The sequence below is a fragment of the Triticum dicoccoides genome, chromosome 6B (genome assembly GCF_002162155.2).
Source record: "Triticum dicoccoides isolate Atlit2015 ecotype Zavitan chromosome 6B, WEW_v2.0, whole genome shotgun sequence".
Taxonomy (NCBI): Eukaryota; Viridiplantae; Streptophyta; class Magnoliopsida; order Poales; family Poaceae; genus Triticum; species Triticum dicoccoides.
In genome coordinates, this window is record NC_041391.1 from 261766830 (window position 1) to 261787071 (window position 20242).

Genomic DNA, 20242 nt, shown 5'->3' on the forward strand with positions numbered 1-20242 from the left:
GGTCGAGGAGGGTGACGGGGACGTCATTCCGGCGTGGAGAGGGATGAGGAGGCACTCGGTTAGGACGTCCGGCAGCGCTGGGCGAAGCTGAGGCGGGGAAGACGGGGCGATCCGGCGGCGCCGGCGAGGTAGAGGCGGTGAGGCGGCGCCGGCGAGGTGACGCCGCGGAGGAGGACGGAGGTGCAGCAGGGCGGGCGACGGGCGGCGTCCGGGGCGCCCGCGAGGGATCGGGTGCATGGAGCGGCGGCGCTGGAGAACGAGAGGGAGTGGGGGTCGTGCAGGAGGGGCGAGTGGGGGTGGTTGTTTTTGGGAAAACCCTATTTGCCGCGCGTTGCGGCAAATTGCCGCCGCCATTCAGAGGGAAGGGCACCAGCGAAGCTATTAGGCCGGTCCATTCGACCAGTTCATTCGTTCCAGTTTGGAACCTCTTTTTTCCTCCTGATTTTAGTTTCTCTTTTTTACGGTTTTCCTTTTCTTCTGTTCCCTTTTCGTTTCTTTTTTTCACTTTTCAAGTTTATTTTACTTTTTCGAAAAAATGTTTGGAAATATCAAATGTTGTTCAGAATTCAAAATGTTGTTCAGAATTCAAAATGTTGTTCTTATTTTCAAATTATGTTCACATTTTCGAAAAATGTAAGCTAATTTGAAAAATACTTGTAATTTCAAAATAAACTGTGATTTCTGAAGATTTTATTTGAGATTCACGGAAAATGTTTGAAAATTTAAAAATTGTTCCCATTTTCAAATTTTGTTCATAAATTTAAAAAATATTCTCGTTTCAAAATTTGTTCACAAAATACAAAAATGTTTTTGTTCTTAAGAAATTAAAATATGTTCGCATTTAGAGTACTTGTTCCCTTTATCAAAAATTGTTCACATATATAAAAAAATGTTCTTCCGTAGTTTCAAAATTTTTAGTTTTTCGAATTTCTGTTTATTTACTTCATTTTTTTCTATTCCTTGTAATTCCTTTTTCTTCTCTTTCTTGTACTTGAGAATTTCAAAATATGTTCAAAAATTCAAAAAATGCTTAAAACTTCAAAAATGTTGCTGTTATTATCTTTTGTTCACAAATTCAAAAACATTTCTCCATTTTTAATAAAAATGTTTGCATATGTAGAAAAAATGTTCACCTGTCAAATATTGTTTATAATATAATAAAAATGTTTGCGTTTCCTAATTTTCTTCTGGAGTTTCAAAAAATGTTCCTCTTTCAAAATTCATTCACAATTCTAAGAAAAATGTTCGTGTCTTCCAATTTTGTTCTGTAGTTTCAAAAAATGTTTCCATTTCAAAAAAAATCACAATTTTCGAAAATGTGTCTATTTCTATTTTGTTTTGGTGTTTCAAAAAATGTTCACAATATTTTATAAGCGTTGAAATTTTCCAATTTTGTTCAGGTGTTTCCATGTTTTTAAATGGTTATGTATCCAAAATTTGTTTTTCAATTTGAAAAATGTTCATCTTCATTTTTCGTTTTTTCTTCTTATTTTCCCCTGTTCCCTTTTTGTTTTAAGAATATTGTCACAGTTTTAAAAAGTTTGAAAATTTAAAACATGTTTTCTTTTTTTCAATTTTTGTTCTGAGTTTGAAAAAATGTTCTTGTTTCAAAGTTTGTTCATGAATTCCAAAAATATTCGTGTTTCCAAATTTTTGTTTAGAGTTTCAAAAAATGTTCCCTTTAACAAAAATTTGTTCACATATTCAAAAATGTTCATGATTTTCAAGAAAGTGTTCAGTTCATCAAAATTTCGTTCACATATTCCGAAAATGTTCGAGATTTTTAGGTTTTTCTTGTCAAACTCGACAATTGTTCGCTTTAAAAAACACTTTTTTCAAAATAATATCCACGTTGGGAATTTGACAAAATGTTCGGACCTATATTACCTTTAGCTTCGCGCGGCATTGTTTACCAAGAAAGCTGATCTAGCGCGTTGGCTCTGCTCTTTCGTACCTAACAGTAGGTTCCTGGTTCGATCCCTCTGTCAAGCAGTCCTTTTTTTTGGATTTTTCACCGTGTTGCGCTAATGGGCCGGCCCAGCTGGAGTCGCGCATAGGAACTCCCTTGTTTAGGGGCACTTTGTTAAGGGACCTCCTATAGGGCGCCTTCAGCGCCGCGCAAGGGATCTGGCGCCCGCAGCAGCGGTTGAATGGGCCGGCCCACGATCACGCAACAAAGCAACGAGAAAAATGACTGCCAAAAATACCTCCCGACCGGGATTCGACCTCGGGCCCTCCCGCTTCCACAGGGTGAGGCTAGCCACTGCACCACCTAACTGCTAGCGGATATTCCCACCGCGAAAGTTTAAATAAACAGCAAATAGACGCGCTATTTATTGCACAATACACTGTGGCATTTATACATTTCAATTATTGAAAATATGTTCAAATATTACGGATGGAGTTCTTGGGCATGCAAAAAAAGGCCCGCGTATTCAAAAATAGTTCTGAATACACATTGCACATTTTCTTAGTATAGGGTGAACATTATTCAAAGGACACTGAACATTTTTTCTAAATACACTGAACTTTTTTTGAATACATGTTGAACAAAATTTCTCTACACGATGAACATTTTTAATACACACTGAACATTTTTTCAATGTATAGTGAACAATATTCTAATACACGTAGAACTTTTTTTAAATACGATGAACTCCTTTTGAATGCATGCTGAACAAAATTTCTATACATGATGAACATATTTTATACACACTGAACATTTTTCCAATGTATGGTGAACATTTTTCTTCAATATGGTTAACAAAAAATTGGAATTCAGAACTATTTTTGAAACGTGAACAAAATTCGAAAACATGAACAAAATTTGGAATTTCGAAAAAAATTCTGAAAAGTCAAACGAATTTTGGAAAATCTGAACATATTTTGGATATTGAAAGTAGTTCATCCAATTCGAAAATAGTTCATTGAATTTAAAAAAGTTTATTGGTTTTCAAAAAAAGTTCATTGAATTTGAAAAAATTTCATCGATTTTGAAAAAAGTTCATGGAATTTGGTGAGAAGAGTTCCTCGATTTTGCAGAAAATATCCACGCATTTAGCAGAAAAGAAAAAATGAACAAAACCGTTCCAATAAAAAAGGAAAAAGAAAAAACTGTTCCAAAAACGAAAAAAAAAAACCATTCCAGCAAATAAAAAAAAGATTATAAGAAGAAAAAGGCCAATAGTAAACACGTCAAGTAGGCTGGCTGGTTGGTTGTGACAACGAACTCTGAGTAAGAAGATCGCCAGTTCGAGTAACCGTGGGGACGCTGTTTTTTGCGTCTTTAAAAAAAGTAACGTGGGCCGGCCCAGTGCGATGAAAGTGGTGTGCGCCCTATACCGTTAAGCCTAAAACGGGCGCTACGGGCGTCGTTTAGGAAATGCCCTTTGTTTATGGGTCGGCCTGTTGTGGCCTGGTGGCCAGCTGGGCCACAGCCCAGCAGGGGATTTGTTTCTTTACATTTTTTTGGTATTTTATATTTTTCTTTTTCCTACTGTTTTATACTAATTTGAACCAACAAATGGATTTTGTTAATTGTGCAACTTAGCACAATAATATTAGGTATTATTAGGACTTCGTAGAAAAGGTTGCAAATTATTTCAAACAATTTGCAAATTTTTTTATGTTGAGATGGTTCCATGAAGAGCTTTATGGGTCAGTTAAAAAAAAGCTTAGGGGCACTTTAACATTCCGAACAATATTTATTCTTTCATGAAAAAAAAAATAGCGAATAATTTCAACCCATGGAACATTTTTATTTCACCTTTCGAAAATTTTAATTGTTTGACTTGTTTTTTGGAATTTGAACTTGAATCGGGTTTGGATCAAAGTGAGGTAAGCGGGTTACTGTAGCTTACTATTCGGGCGTCACAACATCAGAGAAGCTCATAGTAATTTGAGAACTAATTAAACTTTCATCTTACAAATTTGTGAAGATGCAACTTATTATGTTGCATCTTTCTACTTGTGCCCATATATAAAGTGGCACCACATGCCATCGCCAGCTATTATTTAAGAAGCAACCTATTTCTTTGCTAACGGTTGCTTTTCTCTTACTCGTCTGCATCACCACGCCAGCACTGTCATTAGTCCAGCAGCTATAAATGCCGACACAATTGTTTGCCAGTTCCTTTCCACATTAGCGCCTACGAGCCCCAGGTACGTCAGCATACCAGATGTAACACATGTTAATACTCCTTGTAGCATGTTGTTCCTTGGGCTGAGATCGTTGTGTATTGAAGATACGAGAGCAACACTTAGTGGCATTGTCAGGGCATAAAACAAATAAATTGTCGAGACGGACCCTAGTCGAAACTTAATCTGCAGGGTTCAAAGAGATGTAAGTGTTCTTATTTAAAATGTGAAACAGTATAATTAATAAGGCTGAAGAAATAGTACATATAATCCTGACCTGGATTAATTCAGGTAAACCTCCTATAATTGGGCGATCCTGCTGGGCGATCTATGAAGGAAAAGGGGAACAACGGCATCATTTTGAGGTAAAGGGGCTAGGTTTAAAAGAGAGATCTAAGAGGCAGAACAGAACAGATACTTGTGAAAAAAGCGCGACACCTACCTGAATCATGTCATTTCCCAGGAACATCCCCTCATAAAGATTAAACAAAGAGAGGGTAATAGTTAGTGGCCAGACGGCATATGGGTCTGTAGATACTCCGATACAGAAACCGAAAAGGATGGAATGTGCGCCGATCACGGGTATCTGTTAAAAAACAAGATCATGCCCATAAGTCGTCAGATTCTAACAAAACTGCAAATGATACGGCTAGTTTAGTACTGTACTACCCAGGAGTGTAAAACAATTACCAATTTTTCTACTTTCGCACGGATGGCGTGGATATCCTCCAGACGACGGAGGACGGCCGCCGGCCCGTCCAGGCCATTCTGCGCTTCATCAGTAACGGAAACCCTCAGGAAATACCGCTGGGGTAATGCCATTACAAGACCGCAGCCCAGCAGGACTGCCATCCCGCCGATCGGTAGCTCGGCCCAGGGCTCCAGGTCCTTGATTCCCCGAGGGAGGAGGTTTGTCAAACCAGTGGACAGCAAGACTCCAGCGATTATCCCTCTCGAGACGGAAAGGAAGGAGGACTCACTGAAATCTGCCCTTCGCCATCCAGAAACGGAGTAATAGCCAATAGTTCCACTAGTAGCAATTACGACGCACGATAGGACGTGAAGAAGCATCTCGATCCTTTTGGCTACTTCTTTTCTATGCAGGATTGATAGGTTTTGAAGTATATTAGCACACATATATATATAGGGTAATGGTCAGGAACTGAATCCCGCAATTTTGGGTTCACGCTGATCGGTGCGCCAAATTTTCGGTCACGGAGGTGGCATGAGATTTGGATTCACGCACTCCAGAGACGGCACCGGCCCAGCAACTAGAGACGGCACTCCGAGCGCCGAAGAAAAATCCGGCCCTGCTAGGCAGCGGCCGCTTGCTGCCTAGCACGACTTAGCGGCCGGACGTTTTAGGAAGAGTTAATTGCATATGTAGTACAAGAATTTGCAGTGAATTAACAGAATCATACATAAACTAAAAAACCCCAGAAAAATGGTACACTAATTTATCTAACAGCACATTTTGATACAATTTCCATCAATTCTAACGGCGCACCGTCCAGCGCGTGCGCCGTTAACTGCGTGTATTTGGCCGTGGCGTTCTCTCTGTACCCTATGTGGGTCCATTTGTCAGTCGGGTAGGGAAATAAAAACAACAATAAAAACTATGCGCACGTCAGTGAATCGAACCCGAGACGTACCCTGATTCAGTCAAGTGCGCGTTGAGCAGCAGCAGAGCACTACGGCATTCCATTCCTACGTACAGTGTAGAGGCGAATTCGTATATATATACATTTAGATCAGACACGTGTTGATTTTTTTCTGACTGTTTCATTTTTTTGTACGTGTTTTTCTTTCGGATTTATTTTATCTTTTTACATGTATTCTTCGGCTTTTCCTGTGTTTTGCACATTTCTTTTCTATATAGGTTTTGCAATATATGATGAACTTTTAATTCAATACGGTCGAAGGATTAGTTAAGCCATGTACAAAGGTTTTCCTTGGGGCTAATCACCGTGGCAGCATACACCTAAAATTCAATTTGGTCTGTTAGAGTATGTCTAGTAGACTCCTTAAAAAGAGGCAGCCCGTAAAATTTCTGGCGACTATACGGGTTTGATCCGTTTTTTGGTTAGACTAGAGCCCGTGTAGTCACCCGGCCCGTAAATATTTTTACAGTGGCCCATAACCCCCCTCCCCCCTACTCACGCAGTATATGTACAGGTTTTTCCCTGGAATACGGGTCGAAACCCTATGCGCACGCCGCCGCATTTCCCAATCTCCCCTCTCGATTTCTTGCCGCCCGCAACTTCAATTCCTCTCTCCCCACTTGATGTGGCGCGGAATGTGGTTGCCTGGCAGCGGCTCCGGCGGTGGCGACGGCTCCGAGCGGAGGCGATGCGTCGCCTCAGACGGCGCGAGGAAAAGGGTTGCCCGTAGGTACACCAATCACGGCATGTTGCCACCGCCGTCGTTCCTCCGCCATGAGACGGAGGAGTACGACCGCAGGCAGGCGCTCCTCCGCCGCGGGTTGTCCTTCCGCTCCTCCGCCATTAGACGAAGGAGTACGACCGCAGGCAGGCGCTCCTCCGCCGCTGGTTGTCCTTCTGCTCCTCCACCATGAGACGAAGGAGTACGACCGCAGGTAGGCGCTCCTCCGCCGCGGGTTGTCCTTCGCTCCCGCCGCTCCGCGCGGTGAAGAGGGAGCCGGAGCCGGAGCAGAAGGGTGCTGGCGTCATAGGCCGGAGGATTACTCCCCCGACGGAGGCAGACGTCTTAGCGGCCGCCATCATCGCGCAGTGCATAGGAGGAGGAGGAGGAGGAGGAGGCGGAGCAGCGCCGTCGACAGGAAGCCGACCTCGACGCGGTCTTCGTCGAGCAGGGGCTCACGAAGGTGTAGGAGTTCGATGACAACTTGGAGGCATGGCGCCACGAAGCCAAAGGCATGACGACATCGACATCGACCTCGTCATAGATAATACTCCCTCCGTCCGGAAATATTTGCCATCAAAATGAATAAAAGGGGATGTATCTAGCCGTATTTTAGTTCTAGATGCAACCTTTTTTGTCCATTTTGATGACAAGTATTTTCGGACGATGGGAGTAGCAGTTTTTCGTTTACCTTTTATTTTCTCTGTCCGATTGACAACTGGTCCCCACACACGGGAGAGGGAGAGCACCAGGGCCAGGTACACGCGGTTAACAGCAATAGACGGTGCACCGTCATGGTTGACGAAAACTGTACCAAAATGTGCTGTTAGACAAGTTAGTGTACCATTTTTAGGTTTTTTCTAGTTTGTGTATGATTTTGTTAATTCGCTGCAAGTTCTTGTATTGCAGATGTAATTAACTCTTTTAGGAAAGTACCTACGTGTGGTCTCGTCTCCATCAGAAAAAGGAAAGTTTAACCCTCTCAGCGTTACCACGTCCCGCCAAAAAAGCTCCCACCCTAACCCCCGTGTGAACTCTTCCCCAGCCCGCACTGAGAGCAACTCCAACGGGCGACACAGTATGTCCGCGGGCGTCCGCTTGGGTCGACGCGGACACCAAAGTCGGCCCAACGCGCGGACCCAGACGAACGCGCGTCCGCTTTACGTCCGCAGGCGATCCATTTCCGGCCCATTTTTAGACGAACACGTGCGTGCTCGCCTTCTCCTCCACTTGTCCCGCTGGTCGGTGACACATTGATCTCTCCCAATCCAACAACAAACCCTCACCCGCCTCCTTTGTCGCCACCGTCGCCGCCCTTTTTTCCGGTGACTTTGCCAGCTGCCGCCGCCGCAACATCCCCTCTATAACGCTGCCACCTCCCACGTCGGCCACGACCGTCGTCTTGCCGTTGAGGAACAGAAAGCTTCCCGGTCCCCGCTCCCCCGACACAGCCGCAATCGCGACCAAGAAGCCGCCTCGACACCTCGGCCGGATCCTCACCGGCACGCTCGTCGGACGGCGGCACGCTCGTCGGACGCCGGCAGGGCAGCCAGCTGGTCTGTGTGCGCCACGACTCCCTTTGCCGGCCGTCTCCTTCATCAATGCCCGGAAGTTGTTCGACAGTTTGCCAAGGTACAGAATGGACTCCGCCGACGAGTTCTTTTTCACAATTTTCTTTGCGACTCTGACGATTCATTGTCCAATGACGAGGAGGAGATATTGGCTGCCGTGTTGGTTCAAACATCCAAAATTCCGCCGCCATTTCTGTATGAGTAGGCATCTTTTCAACTGTATTAGAGGGGGGGGTCAGCTATCATGACTATTTCGAGTGCAAAGAGGATGCCGTTGGAAAGATTGGTTTTTTCTGTCATAAAAAATGCACTGTCATCATCCGAATGCTTGCATACAGAGTGCCCGATGATCTCATTGTCGAGTACGTCCGTATGAGCGAGTCTACATGCCTAGACTCCCTGTATAAGTTCTGCAAGGCTGTTATTGCTGTGTTTGGCCCTGAGTACTTGAGAGAACCGACTCCTGAAGATAAATCTCGTTTGTTGGCAACGAATGCCAGCAGGGGCTTCCCAGGGATGCTTGGCAGCAGAGACTGCATGCACTGGGAGTGGAAGAATTGCCCTTCTGCTTGGCAAGGGCAGTATAAGGGCCATGTCAGGGTTTGCACTGTCATACTAGAGGCTGTGGCGTCTCATGATCTCTGGATCTGGCACTCTTTCTTTGGCATGGCCGGGCCACACAATGATATTAACGTGCTTCAGCGCTCGCCGGTGTTTGCTAGGCTTTCCGAAGGCAACAGCCCACCGGTGAACTTTACTATCAACGGCCACAACTACGACAAAGGCTACTACCTGGGTGACGGTATCTATCCTCAGTGGACCACTATTGTGAAGACAATCCCCAACCCTGTCAGAGAGAAGAGGAAAAGGTTTGCCCAAGAGCAAGAGAGTGCTAGGAAGGACTTCGTGCGTGCCTTTGGTGTTTTGCAATCTCGATGGGGCATCATTCATTATCCTGCTAATACTTGGAGCACACAGAAACTATGGGAGGTGATGACTACTTGTGTGATCATGCACAATATGATCGTAGAAGATGAGCGCCCAGAATGTCTGTACGATCAAGGTGATGACTACGAAAATTAACCAAATCGTCACAATAGTAGACCTCACCCCCAATTCGTCGTCCCCTCGTTGCACTTGCCCCTCGCCGTCATTCAACCCTATCGTCCCTACCTACACGTAGAATCGGACACCGCCGCTCAGCCCCTTCGCTGCCGCTAGCCGATTTCAACGCCCCTCAACCCCTCCGCCGCCGCCAGCCGCGTTCAAAGCCAGGACATGATGATCCCCAGGTCAGGACGATCCCGTTGACAGGCCCTGAACTGGGTCCGCCAGAACCCGTATGATCCGGCGCTGATCATACGGATCTGCGGGCGATCCCGTATGATCCTACCCTGATCGTCAGGATCGGCTTGACCCTCTCAGGTTTGCCGCTTCCATTTGTTGCGCTTATCCCTTACAACTATCCCTTACAAATCTGAGTGTTAACCCTCACAAAACTGTTTACAAATTTAACAAATATTACAAATTTGAGTTGACGCATCTTCAGGGTGACGCATCTTCAGGTTGGCCACGTTTCTTTGACTCTCGTTGCAAGCGAAATCTGCACAACGTTGAGTCATCACATAAGTAAACAGCTGAAACTTAATCAGCAGGTTTTTATGTCAGCACATAAGTAACACCCACCTTTGGATTTGCAGGTGTTTAGTCATCTCGGTGCTGGGGTCATCATAAACCGCAGAAGTCAACATCATCAGCAGAAAGTAGTGACAGAAACAAGAGGAAGGAAGGACAGAATTGTAAGCTCCATCTACACATAAGTAGAATCATAAACAGCAGAATCTTGTCATGTGAAAACTCAACCATATCATAGTATAAGCGTCTTGTGATCAATATAACTCACATGAGGCCTCCCCCCCCCTTATACATCTTGTCATGTGATCAATACTGTTGAAATGAGTAGAGATGTTTTACCTATAGAATGCAGATTGTATTTATACACTGCATAAGGCCTCACCCCTGGCAGATAACTCCAGCCGACTGAGAAGGGAACATGTTTGGCTGCGACGATTTTATAAATAGCATTAGGCTAGCTGATAACATTATCAAAAGGTGTATGATTTTATAAATACCAAATGTTGTTGTGACATAGTTTCAGTTGCTAGCTGATAACATTATCAAAAGGTGTATGATTATTAGATTTGTAACCACCTAATTCTTTAACCTGGAGAAGTCAATAGATAGCACTTACATAGGTTCCATTGTTTGCAGGTGTTGATTCATCTCGGTGCGAGGGTCATCATTAACAGCAGCAGTCACCAGAAAAAGTAACAGAAACAAGAGGTACGAAGGACATAATTGTAAGCTCCATCTGCACATAAGTGACACGCAGTTTAAATTCAAACAGCAGAATCTTGTATAAGCTCCACTTCATATATATCAATAGTTGACAGCTCTAAAGGTAGTATGTCATTTTCTCTAAATCATTGCACCTATGGTTGACACCTGCAACTGCAGCAGGTACAAAAGTGAACTTCTTTTGGCTTCTTTGCTTGCTTTGGTGTATCATTGTATATCAAAGTTCCTAGGACTAAATTTACTGGATAAAATCTATATGCAGACATAAACAGAAATCACAAGTGCAAATAGAGATAACAGAGAGGAGAGAACAATTGCCAGTAAAAAATATGTTGCTCCAAGCCTCTACTACAACATTGACCACAATTACCAACTCTGGCCAAAACTGTACTACAACATTGCTACTCCCTAGCTTGTACATGTTGACACATGCAGACAGGCGTTGAGAGAACGATGTTCAGAGGAAAATCACTGCCAGCCAGCGCCTCTTCTTTGCTCCCTTATCATTACTCCTGTCATACACGCATTGAAGTGAAGCCATCATAGTACAATGGAAAAAACATGAGGCAGAAGTTGCGGCTTCATTATGAAAATGATGTCATTATCTAGATGAAATTGTAACTCCAGCATAAAGAACAGAATAAACAACTATAAACTCTTTAATATCATACTCTATACAATTAGCCAATAAAAGTATCAAAACCATATAGCATTGTCCATCCATACATGTTCACAAGTTTTATAAGATTGTTAACTCATAATGTAAGCAAAATAGCCACATGTCTAAAACTCTATGTACAATGAAGCCAATCAAAGTGCATAAGCATTCAAGCTAGTCATTAATATTCAAAGTGCATTTCTATTTACCCATAATTAATTTTCCAGTTATATTAAAGGCATAAAAAATCAAAGTGCTTTTCTATTTACCCATGATTTCTCTTGCTCCTTGGATAGCCTCTCATTCATATCCAGATTAACATACAGATCACAAACAAATCAACCCAGTCATATTTCAATTCAGGCAACCTAATACAAATTGCTTGTGCCATAGACAACCAGACTTGATCGAGTTAGAGTTTGTGCCATAGACACCCAGTTTACATGCAAACAGCAGGATCATAAATGCCACTTACTTTAGGAGTTTTCAAGGTGGTGATTTACCTCGGTGCCGGGGTCATCAGAAGCAGCAACTCACAACGGTTATCGAGTTTCCAGTTCACAGCAAGTTCACCATCATTTAGTGACAAAAACAAGTGGAAGTTAGGACACATATGGAAAATAGATGATGTGGTTTCAATGCAATAGTGAACATATGAAGTATTGATTGCATTTACAATTACTTGAAATACCAAGTGGTCATCATTTGAATAGGTCCACAATATTTAAAACAGTTCAAGATGACCATCGTTTGAATAAACTGAATAAAAAAATGTTGGTATGACTAAAAGAGTAAACGGCAGACTTTGTGCCATATCATAGATCCAGTCAGGCATTTATCACCCAGTTTACATGCAATTAGCATGATCATAATTGAAATTGCTTGCAGTCATCTAATGTAACTGTACTGACCTTACATAGGTGTGTATGGGTAATTCGAAAAGCAAGGCAGTTGAACCGCAACCAGAAGAGGACGTTACTACCAGTATGCTGCATTTCTATCATAAAGTGCTACTCTAGCGTTTCTGCACATGTATGATATTGAGAAGCTATATGCATAATGTTTTGCAGGCCTTTCAAGCGTGAAAAATGTTGAACATAACAATGCAAGCATCATACCCGTAGCTCAAAGTGATGATGAAACGAATGCTTCGGTTCCAGGTATAATGCTTGTGTGATTTTGTTGCCTGTATCATTGGCCTTATATTCATCCTGATTACAAATCTACAGAAGGGACGTGTCCGGTTGGAGAGCACAATGAGGCTTCGTTGTCGGCTCTGAGTACACTAACGGTGGATTGTTGCACAGATGAATATGTTACTAACTCATCCCAATTTAATATGCCAAGAGTGTTAGTTGCGTATATTTTCTCATATATATCATTGGTTTTCTTTTCCTACGTGTTACATGTCTACAGAAGGATCAAGATCGCTACGGGTTGGAATCATCGTGATGCTACGTTGTTGGCTTCGAATAATGTTACTCTCGATTCTGGCTCTATTGGAGATATACCCTTGAAAGCTATAGGTTGTGAACCTTCAAACAATGAGATAGCTGGTGCGACAAAGCTAAAAGGAAATTCCAACGTCCATACTGACGTGTTCGGTAGTGGATCCAACAACCATCAATTATTATTTTTGCTTTATGGGCTTTGTAGTTATTACTTCTGACATGATGCAAACAATATCACTTGCATAGATTACGTTGACAACACAAAGGAGCAGTTCAACGCACAAAGGCGTGCTGCTTATCAAAAGAAAAAGGACTAGGACAATGTGTTGTTGCAAAAGGTTCATCAGCCCTCCTTGACAAATTCTGGTAATTTTTTAAACGTCAGTTAACTGACTAATCTTTGCAGCATATAAATTTTTAAGCTGGTTTCTTATATGTGGTATGAATGTGGTATAGGTGAGTTGTAAATATAACCTTAATAGTGTATGTGGCTTTTTTTATTCACTAACTCTCATAAGTTTGATTCATCTTGAAGATCATAGGGAACTTAACAACGCGTGGAGGCGGGCATCTTATCGCATTAGCAAGTCAGAGGGTTTGAAAAAACAACAAGACGATAGCCACATTGTTCAACGTCGTATCCTAGGTGATATCACGAATGTTCGTCAACCTGCTAATGCGATACAAGGTACATCAAGTACTCTTGGTATATCAAAGAGCAAGGTCAGCGTCCCCTTGGTATATCAAGTAAGATTACTGATCACCCAAGTTGAATCAGGTGAGGTGAATGACACCAAAGAGAACCCATTAAAAACGGAAGAAGATCGCAAAAGAGACCATAAAAATGCCCTGAGGAGAGCTTCCTCTCGTCGGAAGAAGGATCGGGATCTCCAAGAAGATAAACTCGGGGACCTTAATTTATCTGGTAAGATTTAAATGATCTGAAAATGATATTTAGTACCTTCAATTCATGTCTTAACCATTGAGTGTTGAGTATGTTTTATAAACCATGTTTAACCAGACAACCCAACTAGCTCCGACTATACAACATTGTCCCATAATGATTCAGCATTTACTACTACAACGACAGTCTCATCTGGTCTGGTTAATGACAATGAGGAACAAGGTAATCAACTTGTGCGTGAGATGTCACCAAGTGAGGTCAGATTATGTTTTACTCTCTACATTATTTGTATGCCCTGAATGACACAAGGAGGTTGCATCAATGTCCTTGAAGAAATAAATCAAAAAACCGATGAAGAGCACAAGAGAGATCATAGGAATGCACTGAGAGAGCTTCTTATCGTAAGAAAAAGGATCAGATAAAAGGAGATGAAAATGGGGAGCCTCTACCTACATCGGGTAAAATAATACCTTTAGTATCACGTTGACGTACACAGATTTGCTAAGACATACCAACATATTCTTCTAGCGACCACTAGGCGCAAAGCATACCGTCAAGTCATTGATCTTAATGCACATGATTTATATTTGAGTACCAAAAGAATGTTCTAATATTCATTAGAAACTAAATCAGATTCTTGTAATAATGTTTTCACAAATTTTTTCATAAATCCACGTCTGATGATGGCACAAACTATACAGACTTCTGGCACAATGAAGCAACATTACCCCCTTCATCATTAGACGTGTCTCATGTTACGCATGACAATGACCGATCTAAGAGGGAGCAGAGAAACTCACGTAGCCGAGCATGTTATCAGAAGAAAAGGGATGAACTAACAGTTGACGACAGAGAAGATCTGAATGAAAAGATACGAGGGAAGCGCGTGCAACGCCGCAAAAGCATGTCGGTGATTGAGAAGGGGCAGTCAAGTGCAGAAAGGAAGGCCAACTATGCTAAAAGGAAAAACACCCCATGCAAAGAATCCATTGCCCTCCCACGTCCAGACCTAGCAAACTTAACCTCAGAATGCCCCGCCTCCAACTGCCGCGGAATACCCCTCGGGTTGGGTGTCGAAGATGATTCATCGGATGGCGACCCTCCGTCAGTCATACCGAATTACGGTGTTGGCACCAATGGTATGTAAATGGTTTTGTCCGGTATTTATGCTCGGTCGCATCAACCCTTTTCTGACATGGTGTTGTCTATTGTCGCATTCACCACAACTATAATGCAGACGACATCGATGTGTTCCAAGACCCCGTCATGGGCGATGAACCGACACCATCCGACTTGATGGATGAGGAGTACTACATGTTTCGTGATCAAGGTATGGTCAACTCGGAACTTGGAAGTCGTGTAGCCTTATTGTAATTATAGATATTTGTGAATATTGTTTTGAACATCATGTCCCAACAAATGCTTGTAGGATCTGATAATGACACAATTGAGGATGACGATGAATCGAGCATGTCGTTTGCTAGACCTAGCGAAGTTGATCCATTAGACTTTGTCTACACAAACATCCCAGACAGCACTCACATCCTGATGCTAGACGCAAACTACAAACACTGCAACGCCAAAAAGTTTGTGTCTGAGACTGACGGGTTCTGCTGTCGCAATGGACAGATCGAACTTAAACAACCAGAACCAGTACTGGAGCTGATGAGGTTATGGTCCAGCATGGATGCAGATTCTAGACATTTTCGGGAGAACATACGGTTCTTCAACGGGCATTTCGCCTTCACAACCCTTGGCGTCAGCCTTGATGAGAACTACACAAACATGAAGTCTGGGGTGTACACATTCCGGGCACACGGCACCATCTACCACAATGTGCACTCGTTCGGCCCTAGGTCCTGCCCAGAACATCTTCAGTTATACTTCTATGATGACGACCCAACCATAACTCATCGTAAGGCGGCCACCAAGCAACTAGACCAGGATGTCGTGAAGAAGTTAGTAGACATACTCAAAGAAAACCCGTATTCCTAGCAATTTAGGAGTTTGGGTGCACACAAGGACAACCTCGATGATTATAGGATAGACCTAAACACCAAAGAGGCTTGACCAAAGAAGATATAATAGACCGTTGTCATCAGAGGTCACTGCAATCTGGGTTGAGGGCAACGACCTAGCAAAAAGGTTTGACCGGAGGATAACACTTTGTGGTAACAACAACGAAAGGCATAGTATACGTGTGACCTCCGGGGCATATGACCCGTTGTCTTATCCCCTATTCTATCCAAGGGGGGAACTAGGTTGGCATCCGAAGCTACCTAAACGTAATGTTCCTTGGGAGGTTGTACTACATCCTCAACTGGTCCATGATGATGATGAGGACGCAGGTTTTCCTTAAGCGTCCCAGTTTGTTTCAATAATATAATATTTATCGAATATATCCTCATTCTGATGTTAGTCATTCACCTACAGAGGGGAATAGCAGGTTGTGTGTCTCTGTTAGAGACTATTACTGTTACATGCTGCAGACACGGCCTGCGATCTTCAATCCCATACTATGTGGAGCACGTCTACTGTAGCAATGGGCAGTCGACATGTATGTCAAGATTGAGAGTTGTCGGTTGTGGTGTTTCAGGAAGAACTAGACGCAGATTCGGGCCGACTTGTATAAAGGAGTTGTTGATGCCATCACATCGGGGGAGACGCGAGCAAGCGCTGTTGGGACAAGGATAGTGCTCCCTGGAACATACCCAGGTGGCGACCGTGACATGAAGAAGAGGCATATGGATGCCATGGCAATTGTCCATACATACGGGAAGCCTGACATCTTCTTGACCATGACTTGCAATCCAAAATGGGAAGAGATAACTAATAAGTTGTTGCCTGGTCAGACGGCGCAAGACCGACCTGATATTGTGGCTCGCGTGTTCTACGGCAAACTAGAGGCTATGAAAGACATGTTGTTCAAGAAGCAGATTTTGGGTGTTGTTGTCGCCTATGTATACGTAGTTGAGTTCCAAAAAAGGGGCCTTCCCCACGCACATTTCTTGTTGATCATGGACTCAACATATAAGCTTATCGTCCCAGAGCAGTATGACCGACTCATTTCTGCAGAGCTCCCAGACAAGCATAAGTATCCCGAACTGTATGCAATGGTGGTAAAACATATGATGCACAGACCATGCGGTGCTCTCAACCCAAAGAATGTTTGCATGCAAGAAAATGGATGCAAGTGCAGATACCCGCGGCCGTTCAATGAAAACACATCACAGGGGAAGGACTCATATCCAGTTTATTGGCGTAGAGACGATGGTAGATGTTGGACAACAGATGGGTTGTGCCTTATAACCCATACCTTCTGCGGATGTTCAATTGCCACATCAACATTGAGGTCTGCTCTAGCATAAAGGCCGTCAAATATCTTTACAAGTACATCTACAAGGGCCATGATAAGGCTTCTTTCAGCATCGACCAGCCCGACGCCGATGGTAACATTGATGAGATCAAGAGGCACTTTGACGCAAGGTGGGTCACCCCTCCGGAGGCTATGTGGAGGATATTTGGCTTCCCACTATGCGCCAATCACCCACCTATGTTGTAGTTGCCTCTTCATCTCCCGAATATGCACAGGGTTGCATTCAATGTGCAGGCTGACTTGAAGAATGTTGTCGCCTCAGAAAAAGCTTCCAAATCCATGTTAACTGAGTACTTCAAGGCTAACCAGGAACACCCTTGGGCTAGGAATATATTGTACAAGAATTTTCCCGGAAGCTTCACGTGGCAACAGCAAAAGAAGACTTGGAAGCCTCGGGTCGAGCGTTTCCAAATAGGATGCATCGTGTCTGCCAATCCTGCCGAAGGGGAGCGATACTACCTGCATGTATTGCTAAACCATGTTACGGGCAAAACATCCTTCGACGATTTGCTCACCGTGGACGGCGTGCTATGTGGGAGCTTTAGAGAGGCTGTTGAACGGTTAGGTCTCATCGAGGCAGACAGCACGCTCGACGACTGTCTTAATGAGGCTGAGCAGTGGGCGATGCCATGTTCTCTTAGGAGGCTCTTTGCAACCATCTTGGTGCACTGCGAGCCAGGCGACGTGCACGGTTTATGGGATAGGCACCTAGAGCCTATGTCAGATGACTATCGTCGAACACGCACGTCCCCGAACGAGGTGGAGCAGTTGGTGTTGCTTCACATTAGGGGTATGTTGCAGTCCATGGGTAAAGACATTGTTGATTTCGCTCTTCCAAGCATCGACGATGCCTTTGACCCAACCGAGGGCGAGTGTCGAGAGGTCACGGAGGAATCAACCGTTGAGCTTGACATGGATGACACTAAATTGGCAGCTTCCCTGAACTTGGAACAGAGGGCCGCATACGATGAGATACTGGCGGTTATTGAACGCGGTGTTGGGGGTGTATTCTTTGTTGACGGGCCTGGAGGTACAGGGAAGACCTTCCTATATAGGGCGATGCTTGCGAAGGTGAGGAGTGAGGGCAAGATAGGTATCTCTACCGCGACATCAGGCGTTGCCGCTTCTATCATGCCTGGTGGCAGGACTGTCCACTCGAGGTTCAAGATACCATTGAGTTGCGATGATGGAGCCTCGTGTAGCTTCACCAAACAGAGTGGGACTGCCAAGCTGCTTAGGATGGCCTCATTGATAATATGGGACGAGGCCAGCATGACGAAGCGACAAGCGGTCGAGGCATTGGACAATAGCATGCGTGACATCATGGGAATACGCGACCGACCCTTTGGAGGAAAGACTGTTGTTTTTGGCGGGGACTTTAGGCAGGTGCTTCCGGTGGTCAGAAGGGGGTCGAGGGGCCATATAATTGATGCAACCCTTTGAAGTTCTCATCTATGGAAGGGTATGCGACAGCTTCGGCTCATCACCAACATGAGGGCTCATAATGACACGTGGTTTGCAGATTACTTGCTTAGGGTTGGCAATGGAACTAAGGATGTCGATGATCAAGGCAACATATTACACCCTGAAGACATTTGTCTGCCTTCTACAGGCGAGGTTGACGACTTGGAGAAGCTTATTGACCACGTGTTTCCGAGTCTGGATGACAACATGTCTGATTCAAATTACATGACATGTCGCGCAATACTTTCCACCACCAATGACAATGTCGACAAGATAAACATCTGCATGATAGAGCGTTTTCAGGGTGATGAAGTAATCTACCATAGTTTTGACAGTGCGGAGGACGACCCGTATGGCTACTACACTCAAGAGTTTTCGAATGGATTGACTCCCAACGGTCTTCCTCCGCATGCACTCAAACTAAAGCTAAACTGCCCCGTCATACTTCTAAGGAACATTGATCCAGCTAACGGACTGTGTAACGACACTAGGCTTGTTGTTAGAGGTTTTGAGAGGAACACCATTGATGCAGAAATTGTGATTGGACAACACGCTGGCGGGAGGGTCTTCCTTCCTCGAATACCTCTCTGCCCATCTGAAAATGACATGTTTTCGTTCAAGTTTAAGAGGAAGCAATTTACTATAAGACTTAGCTTTGCTATGACCATTAACAAGGCTCAAGGGCAGACCATCCCTACTGTTGGTGTCTACCTACCCAATCCTGTGTTCTCTCATGGTCAACTCTATGTTGCTTTGTCTCGAGCCACCGTGAAGAGAAACATAAAGATACTAATTCAGAAGGAGAAGCCGAAGGAGAAGGTCAAGAAGCAAAAGGACAATCCGAAGAAGCAACCGTGTCCTTACTGACTTCGATGAAGAACATCGTCTACAAGGAAGTCCTTACAGGTTGAACTCCGGTCTTAATATGCCGGCAGGTTTGGTAAGGACATATCATGTACTCTTCCGATGGTCAAGATTTGCTATAATTTGTTTTTTTAGATATATCTTTTTATTTGGTATTTTTATAGTTGTAGGTATACTCCATTTAGTTGAACTACTATATGCATTTCAATCTTTAGCTGTCATATTGTCCCCATCATCTCTGTTCTAGGTTTTCTACAAACGCAACAATTTATCTGTATTATGTGATTCAGATATTATTATTGGACTGATAAAGTCCTGGAACATGCAATGAAACTATTCTATTACGGCAAGTGATCATTTCATGATTTTATAGTGCTGAATATTACATGTGAGATGTGGCTGTCAAATAAGCTCATCAGGTGCCCACACATGATCAGGGAGACAACTGGAATATATACAAATACAGATTTTGGTTGCTATCTTCAAGTACTTTCAGATTCATTACAGTTTGTTATTCAAGTAATTTCAGATGCAATCTCGTGCCTATTCTGGACTGTAAGCAATTGGTTAATGTTAAGCAGATACTCGGATCAGTATTGTGGCTCTTCTGTACCTATATGCCTAGATTATTTGCTAATTGTATATGAACTATATCTTCCTGTTTAGGTTGATCAATTGCCAGGAATAGAAAGACTATGGTTTTGATTTTTATCATGTTTTGGTGATTAGCTTCCTGGTAGAATGGACTTCCAGTTATCCGCTATACTAAATAATTTCTAGCTATTTTTTAACTATTGATTAGTACACACAGATGAATTAAGTTAGTCTCAAAACGCAACACATTTCTTTGATGCCTTGACTGTATGCATACTTGTGTTATATGTGATGCGCTCACGATATATGCTAGATGGTGTCTTCTTTTTTATAGCTTGATTAGATGCAACCGTTGACGTTTAATTATAACTAGACATTGTGGCAAGCTCCGCCGCGCCCGGCGAAAGAACAGTAGTTTGTGGGAGACTTCAGGTGGCCTGGTCATTACAGCATCGTTGGTGGCCTGATTTTCTGTGTGGCTGG

At 43.5% G+C, this 20242-nt stretch overlaps 2 protein-coding genes and 1 long non-coding RNA gene across 3 annotated transcripts; 2 read left to right on the plus strand and 1 right to left on the minus strand.

Annotated features, from left to right (window-relative positions):
- Window positions 1–3878: 3878 nt before the first annotated feature.
- On the minus strand, window positions 3879–5237 carry LOC119323578 (zinc transporter 5-like). The gene is made up of 4 exons (XM_037597275.1): window positions 4828–5237; window positions 4580–4723; window positions 4415–4465; window positions 3879–4323 (listed from the first exon to the last, which is right to left on the minus strand). The coding sequence occupies exons 1-4, from the start codon at window positions 5206–5208 to the stop codon at window positions 4069–4071; spliced, it is 831 nt and encodes a 276-aa protein (XP_037453172.1). The 5' UTR covers window positions 5209–5237; the 3' UTR covers window positions 3879–4068.
- A 3974-nt stretch (window positions 5238–9211) lies between these two features.
- LOC119326434 lies at window positions 9212–12516 on the plus strand. Its single transcript, XR_005157985.1, has 7 exons — window positions 9212–9515; window positions 9640–9719; window positions 9791–9889; window positions 10362–10433; window positions 12027–12090; window positions 12177–12266; window positions 12336–12516. It is a non-coding gene; the product is annotated as an uncharacterized LOC119326434 (long non-coding RNA).
- A 577-nt stretch (window positions 12517–13093) lies between these two features.
- Window positions 13094–19876, plus strand: LOC119326433. Its single transcript, XM_037600078.1, has 6 exons — window positions 13094–13245; window positions 13336–13482; window positions 13579–13683; window positions 14163–14600; window positions 14699–14791; window positions 14891–19876. Exons 4-6 carry the CDS (start codon window positions 14366–14368, stop codon window positions 15454–15456), a joined length of 894 nt encoding a protein of 297 aa, XP_037455975.1. The 5' UTR covers window positions 13094–13245; window positions 13336–13482; window positions 13579–13683; window positions 14163–14365; the 3' UTR covers window positions 15457–19876.
- The last annotated feature ends 366 nt before the right edge of the window (window positions 19877–20242 follow it).

Bases quoted from the DNA above. Each gene is read 5' to 3' on its own strand.
- LOC119323578 (XM_037597275.1), bottom strand. From the start codon at position 5,208: ATGCTTCTTCACGTCCTATCGTGCGTCGTAATTGCTACTAGTGGAACT. The intron at 4,466-4,579 runs GTAGGTGTCGCG...TTTCCTTCATAG, and splicing joins TGGGAAATGACATGATTCAG to ATCGCCCAGCAGGATCGCCC. The intron at 4,324-4,414 runs GTCAGGATTATA...TGAACCCTGCAG, and splicing joins GTTTACCTGAATTAATCCAG to ATTAAGTTTCGACTAGGGTC.
- LOC119326433 (XM_037600078.1), top strand. From the start codon at position 14,366: ATGTCGGTGATTGAGAAGGGGCAGTCAAGTGCAGAAAGGAAGGCCAAC. The intron at 14,601-14,698 runs GTATGTAAATGG...ACTATAATGCAG, and splicing joins TTACGGTGTTGGCACCAATG to ACGACATCGATGTGTTCCAA. The intron at 14,792-14,890 runs GTATGGTCAACT...AAATGCTTGTAG, and splicing joins CTACATGTTTCGTGATCAAG to GATCTGATAATGACACAATT.